Genomic DNA, 7,587 nt, shown 5'->3' on the forward strand with positions numbered 1-7,587 from the left:
ACTAAACCTTGACAAACTGGAACTCTCATGACTTTCTCCTCCATATCTGTGCAGTACAAGCCAATTATTATGAATATTTGACTTATACCGTGTTGACAATATTATCACCAGATGTTTAGACCTTAAGCACTATTCTTCTGGAATTGAACAAAAATGGAGTGCAATTCATAAATTATGAAGCAATCCTTTTAATATTTCACAATACAGAATATGCACAAACTTGTTAACACCACTCTGACCATCAAAATAGGTACAGAAACCAAAAACAACAAGGTATATCCAAAAGGCACATCTATTTCAAGAAAGATATCTGGGTATACCCACAGCCTAGCGAAAACCACAACAGTTAAGCTTGAGAGATACAATAACACTGAACAGTACCTTACACTGTTCATTATCCCTTTGAGTACTAGTAAATCAGCATCCTTGCCACCCATCTGAAGCCCTGCAGCAATTTCACTTCAGTCTGGACAAATCTCATTTTAGCACACATAATCTGGGAAAAGTTTTATGACACAGCTGGTCAAAAAGCTAAGGAAATGCTCCTGTTCATGGCAGGGTCTTCTTAACTGTTAAGTATAAAAGAAGATTTTTTTGTTTTTATGGAAAATAAAATACGGAAATCAAAAAATGATTAAAAATCGAACACAGTAAAACTCAAGCGATACAGCAGAATTCATTAAACATGGATCATTCACTCTAGTGCACTAGAAATGATTCTGCACACAGAAAATGTAGCTATTTAAAAAAAAATGTGACAAAGGGCTACATGTGAAATGCCCCTTTACATGAAAAACATAAAAGATGGACAAGTAAGAATTTTTTGAAAGTGTGCTAATTTTTTTTTCATAGCTTTTAAGTAAAAAAGATACATAACGATATCTTTTACCTTTTGTGAACAAAACAATGATAACCTTGGCCTCAGTGATCAATGGTTTGTGTATTTCCAGGCAATTCAGTAACAGACAAGATGTTTGGTAGAAAACACATACAAGTCAAATGCTTAATCACTGGATTTGCTGACAAACCTACAAAACAATGCTGCCAGTTTAGAAAAAAAAAAATCATTGGTTTATTGCTACCTGATTGATCTGAAATATCTTGGCACTGAAAACAGGAAAAAAACAGGAGATCTACTTTGACTAATTATGTCATCATATATGTGACATATTAAGGCACTTTGAATAAACAGTTCAAAAACATATTATCTCCAAGTAAAAATAAGGTATTAACACCTGAACAATTGTAAAGTTGCTGAAGTGCTGGTGAGTTAAGTGCTCAGAAACAAACATCTTGCATGAAATACTAAAATGATACGTTTGTGCCTTGTGAGTTCTGCTTTATGAAAATATTATAAAATATAGAAACAACAGAAATACAAATGATACTTTTTCGTTGCATAAAGATGAATGCACAAAAAATGTATGCTGCCTAATGCACTGGCTTCGAGCCACATTATCTGTGAAATTTGGCATTAACTGAGAAAATGAACCAAAGGTTTGAAGTAATAACCAGCCGAATTGGAATGAAAACATATCTACAAGTAAAATGATTCAAGAGTGGTAGTTCACCGAAAAGAGTTTTAACACTTGAAAAAGGTTCACAATATTACGTTATCCAAAATCAGTTTCTCTTCCATGGACTTGGTCTGGTTACCTCATTAAAGCTTCCTCCAGACAATCAAATCAGATATTAAAACATTCACCAGAGAAGTATTCACTTACATCTACACATATGTAGCCGGCAGCACTACATAAAATTAGACAGTTTGCTGATGACAGACAATTTATCAACATATCAAATATTAGTTGTCCTCTACTTTTAGATTGACTTGAAAGAAGAGGAGGCTGTTTGCTTGATCCAATTAAGGGCCTGGGGCTCCTCCAGCAGGAGGTGGATTGGCTGGCCTATGGAATGGAGTCTCCTTATAAATGAACCAACAGTTACCTGCCCACAAGATAAGGTTGAGGAATCCAAAAATCTGTAAAATTCATTGAAGAGGAAGGAAACAAGAAGAAGAAGTTCAATGATAAACTTCAACATGTGTAAGTCATGTGGTAGAAACTCATTCTGCATTAGTTTACATATCCTTCTTTGGAACCACAACAAATCATCTAAAACCATGCTAAATGGATGTGTGAAATCGCCCTGCAGTGATGTGGTAGAGAGGGGCTTACTACTGAGGCATTGAGACGACCCATGGCTGGATATTCCTTTATCTTACAGACTGCCTTCTTACATTCATTAATCAAAGTGCTGGGATTGGTGGCATTTTTCACGTCAGACAGACCTTTAGCCCATGCAGAGGAGGCAGCCAGCCAGAGAAATGCAAAGATTGCGGTGATAAAAAAATCCTAAAGAACAGAACATGAAGGATGAATCACATGGCAGGAACTCAGATTCTTTCTAGGATCATGAAATGACATCATGCGACACAAATCACAAACATCAAAAACCCAAATCAGTTTGCTTATAGTCGAAGGGTTTCACTTATGCACCAGAAATCTGCGCCGTTTTCAAGATAATTTTGACAGACTCTGTTGGCGCGAGTAAGCAACATTGATAAACAACCAATCATTAAACTCTGTTCAATACTGACGTTAGTACTAGAGATATAGAATACTTACAATGACAGGACCACGGCTAGTCTCACGGTACACATGTTGATAGCCTATATAGAGAATTAAGGTGGCAGTGCAGTAGAGGAAGCCAAAAACGCCAACGCAGACAAAGAACTCAGGTGAAGATGAAAAGTCTCCCGTCAGGACAAGTGTGGAGTTGGTGCCATTGCAGTTGGGGATACTATATTTATGACTCTGGAGCCTAAAAAGAACAAGGTGACCTCATGCAACACTAAATTTCAATGCTGAGTATGTACATGAGTACATTTGTTTTAGTATGTCAAGTAAACATAGGCAAAAATCAATGCAAATATGTAATTAAAGAAAGTTTCACATCTTTTGTTCAGACATTTACCTGAAAGGGTAGTAAAACTGAGCTGATACGTTGGTCACGGTGCCGTTACAGTTTGCCGTGATTTCGCTTACTCCTGTGTAGCCACCAGTTGTGGCGAAGGCGAAGATGGTGAAGATCTGCATGATGTGAGAACGACACAAGAGCAACACAATTTCAGTCATATACTGCAAAGTCCAACTATTTATAAAGTTATGCTCAGCTATTTTGGCTTGACCAATTTTTATCTTCAGCAAGATACAGCATTTCAAGTTTGCATATCCAAAGCTTTTCGGCGGTCAATGTGGATTTTGCTAGGTCTGAGCGATTCAACAGCCTTTATAGAAATGTTAAAGGTATGCAGAATAAGTGGTGGTTTACTTGCTGCAGGAAACCACCTGTTGAGCTCAACTAAATGAACTAAACCAAACAAGGCCTAGGTCCAATATCAATAATGGGAAGCTGTTAGCTTTTGCAGTTCTAGGGGGGAACTCTAGTTCATCAGGACTTCTTGCTGATTGAGGAAGGAACAAAAGAAAAAAGAAAAAAAAAAAAAAGCACTGAGAGAAAAAAGGCATGAATTAAACTTGATGACATAAAGACTTCAGCTTTCACCTTTACTGCTGGTAAACTGTAAATGATTTTCCTGCTAAGCTGGGCTACTTTTTTTGTACCCATGCAAACATCCTGGCTTGCTTTCCACAGTTTCCCCTTCCAAACAACCTACTTCCGTGCAGGAAATAGGCTCTATGGACAGTAGCTAGAGGAGCTAGAGCAATAGCCCTGATTTCCAAGCTGTTGCTGTAATCCTTCAGAAAATGACTGAGCGTTACAACATCTTTGTACTTCCTTTGTTTCATTAAAGCTGTTAAGGTAATCCATGGTACATATTCTTTCCGTAACCGTGTTGAGAAAAGTCAGTCATACAGTTCTGTCACAACCCACTTAAGTGTTGTCACTGGTGTCTTTATTCTGACTGCTCTGAGGCTGAGTAAGGATCTACCTCATGTATTTTCTGAATACACACCAGGTAATGATTTCATTACAGTCCTGGTGGGGCTATGTTTTTTTTCTACAACAAAATCCTGAGATGCCTCGCAGCACTGCTTGAACATTAAACTAGGATATTGTTTACACAAAAGGAGTCACAAGACTCTTAATTGGAAATGTATGATGTTTAGCAATGGACATGTACATGGACATGCTTTTGCAAAAACACTGAAACTCACTAGAGGGGCGCCTGTTGGTATATAAACATTCAGTTTGTTACATGAGTCATAAGTAAACACACTGTAAACCTGCTGACATAAACAGGTACATTTATGTCAGTAGGTTTACAAGTACAAACTTCATTAAACATCAAAACTGTTATATTTTGATGTGTAATGTACTGAAATACCTATATAAAAGAGTAGCTAATCAGTGAGACAGGTCTCATTCAAATAGTTAATTCTAAAGCTGATCCTCAGCAGAAACCTAAAATCAACACTCAAAGGTTTAGCATTAACAAAAACACCTCTAAAAATTCAGTCCTACAACTCAAATGCCAAGATCTCCAGAAATGAGTCTCCTAGTTTACAGGTTCCAGTCTTCACCTAGAAACTGTCAGAATCCTGCTTCCTACATAACACAGCAGAGTAGCAGAAATGTGAAAAATCAGCAGGTCTGATGTAAAGAGCTTATGGTTGCAGTCTTAGCCAAAGGAGACTGTCAAGGCTCCCAGTTCTTAGCCACAGGAGGCAATGTGCACCGTATGAAGAAGGAACCAATCAGCCAAAGCAGTCTGGCAATGGCTAGAGAGGATACTTATATGCCATCTTTCTCCAAATGCAGCTAAGTGTACACATTCACAGTGAGTGGCAAGAGTACAATATTTTTATCTAAATGAACTGTACAGGTCTAGCCCACGTTTTGGTTGTGATTCACCAAACAGACATCAAATAGATATTATGCAAACAGATATATACAAGTCCAGTATTTACAAAGCCAAACCAGCCACATGCAGAAACATGCTGATTAAACATTCTTGATCAACGTTTATGAGACACATAATGAGGGAGAGAAAACCGCATATTTTCTCAAGTTTCTGTCCTGATAAGCTTACATTCTGGTATGCGGCCTTACATAATATACACTAACTGGTTATATGATAACCACAGCAATTGCTTTCACCCTTGACTGATGCTTGAATAAGGCCATGCTGCAACATTCACAGGGATTCACTGCACATTTCCTGGTAACAGGCCACTCCCTTTGATCCAAGGTTGACACAGGAGCACCAGACCAATAAGGGTCGAATTGGTTTAAAACTCAGGCCTGGGAGATAAGCCTTGAGAAACAGCATAAGGCCCTGACTCATTATTTACACCTTTGGCAAATAACGCCAGCTGAAATTATGGAGTCAGCCCTTTCCTTTTTAACAGTCGAGGTGAAAGTGAGGTTGTGTGTTCCAGAACCTCTCTCTCAGATCCCATGACTCACTTCTACTGTGACTGTTATACTACATCTACCGCATGCTATTTGTGTTACAGCAGCTGACATACTTTACTATGACAACACAGTAGCATTTCTAAAAATGTTTCTTGGCCACTTTTCCTCGTTGAATGATATTTTACACCACCTTCCCCTACCCCGCCCAATCAAACGAATTAAGGGGGCCAACATACCGAACCAGTTTCAATTTATTTAAATTTTCACGTACACAGTGAAGTCCAAATCGACGCGTAAGGTTCAAATTCCAGTGCTATTCTATTATATATTGTTGGTCACGCTACCAAATCTTAGTTTTGATTCTCCAACAAATAGACATTAAAGTAAACCATTCAAGAGACAGTTTATATGAGAAGGTTTATGTAGCCATGCATATTAATTAATCTACAGTTCATCTATCCTGGGATCGCTGGCTTCTCATATGAAAAATTGCACGACTTGATAATACTAACACCTGAAATATGTCTTTAAATACGTTGCCAAGGACTCTGGGTTTACAGGTTTAAACCAACTACTTTATTTATTTATTTATTTTTGGGTGTGCACCAGCAGCCCTTTACTTGGAATCAAACCGTTTCCATATAGCCTATCCTTACCGTCTTTACGATTTTTACTTGAGTATGTGTGTCACTTGGCTAATCATTAGCGAATTTTTCAATGCATGGTAAGGCGTACGTTTTGTGAATATTTGCATGAAGTTAAAATGTTTGCATGTTTGACAAAGACAGTTTAAACAGACATGAGAAATTCATACACTCATATGCTACACAGTAAATGAACTACTTTCCAGTAGAAGAGTAGTTGGTGTTTAGCAATTCTGATAAACGTTTGCTGGTTAAATTACAATAGCTTAGCTTTAGGGTGTTGCCCGTATTGTCCAAGTAACGTTGCAATGTAATGATAGCTGTTTCACGTAGTTAAACTTGACTGAACAACTGAATTGATCTTCAAATAGTACTCTGCACCACTGGATCTTTGAAATAAGTATCTAGCCTACTGCGTTCTATCATCTCTGCGTGTTTTCATCAAAACGAAATAGATATTGGGCGCCATCAGACAGCTGAACAACTTAAGTAGTAGAATTTAAAAGATTAGAATAACACTGCTCACTCGCACAACTTACCCATTCCAGAACTCGAATAAATCCCAAAGGTTCTTTTACAGGTCCCAGGTCGAGAGTGAAACCCGACATGAGCTTCTGAAATGAGAAAAAAAATGTTTGGCGCTCAACTTTCAAGTGTTCTATAGGCTCTTACAGACGCTCAGCTATGTTGTGCCACATTGCATTTCTCAAAACATGTTTAATTAAGCACTATTACCTCACATAAAACGTTTTTAATAGCTATTTAACTATTAAAATCATGGAAACTTTCACTAGCTCAGCCAGGTAGCTAACTGATGCAAAAGTGAAGTGGCTAAACAACTAACTTGCCAAACTAGCCAACGAATTCAGCTACCATTACCTGCACTATGTCCATGGTGTTGAAGTTCTGTCAGTTTTTATAAGAGAGATGTTCCTCCCTGGGTCGAACACGTTTGGGCTTTGCGGCGGGTTTCAGGTCCCAGTTTAAATTCGCGTGGTCGCAGCCTGAAAACAGAAGAAATTTGTGTAGGTGAACTTGTCAAACTTTCTGACCTGCAACACACGTGATTTTCAACTTTGTCTTAAAGTGACACTGACTAGAGCTTGGGTGAGGTTAATTTATCAATACCTTTTAGGATGAAATAATAGGACACAGACTCTAAACTTATTCCCAGTTTGAGGATGTACAGAAAGGCTTATTAAATGAGCTACATAGATTGCGAGGTATATTTAAGCTAAAACTACTCCTGTTTTGCAAATTTGCGGAAGACTTTACTCTCCCTCTCCGAAAATGTGCCACAACTACTCATATGCTAATAATTCTTCTAGATGTAATTCAGTCAATTAAAAATGCATTTGCAGATATTTTTGGATAGACAGAAATATATCTATGTAGATGATTTGACTATACGTATTAAGATGCTATATTAAGCAAAATGATATTAATCTATATGTCTAAAAAACATTTTAATAAACTTTTTCTCTCAGAAAATTATATGAGACACAATCACCCGCATCCTCATAATTCTTCTGAGTATGATTCAAAGTCCTACATTTACATT

General features: G+C 37.6%; 1 protein-coding gene across 1 annotated transcript; it reads right to left on the bottom strand.

The window, feature by feature from the left end:
- Nucleotides 1-2: 2 nt before the first annotated feature.
- sypl2a (synaptophysin-like 2a) lies at nucleotides 3-7,033 on the bottom strand. Its single transcript, XM_030777704.1, has 6 exons — nucleotides 6,906-7,033; nucleotides 6,566-6,640; nucleotides 2,977-3,092; nucleotides 2,628-2,823; nucleotides 2,178-2,354; nucleotides 3-1,981 (listed from the first exon to the last, which is right to left on the bottom strand). The coding sequence occupies exons 1-6, from the start codon at nucleotides 6,918-6,920 to the stop codon at nucleotides 1,865-1,867; spliced, it is 696 nt and encodes a 231-aa protein (XP_030633564.1). The 5' UTR covers nucleotides 6,921-7,033; the 3' UTR covers nucleotides 3-1,864.
- Between the last annotated feature and the right edge of the window lie 554 nt (nucleotides 7,034-7,587).

The sequence above is a fragment of the Chanos chanos genome, chromosome 6, assembly GCF_902362185.1.
Source record: "Chanos chanos chromosome 6, fChaCha1.1, whole genome shotgun sequence".
NCBI classification, from domain to species: Eukaryota; Metazoa; Chordata; class Actinopteri; order Gonorynchiformes; family Chanidae; genus Chanos; species Chanos chanos.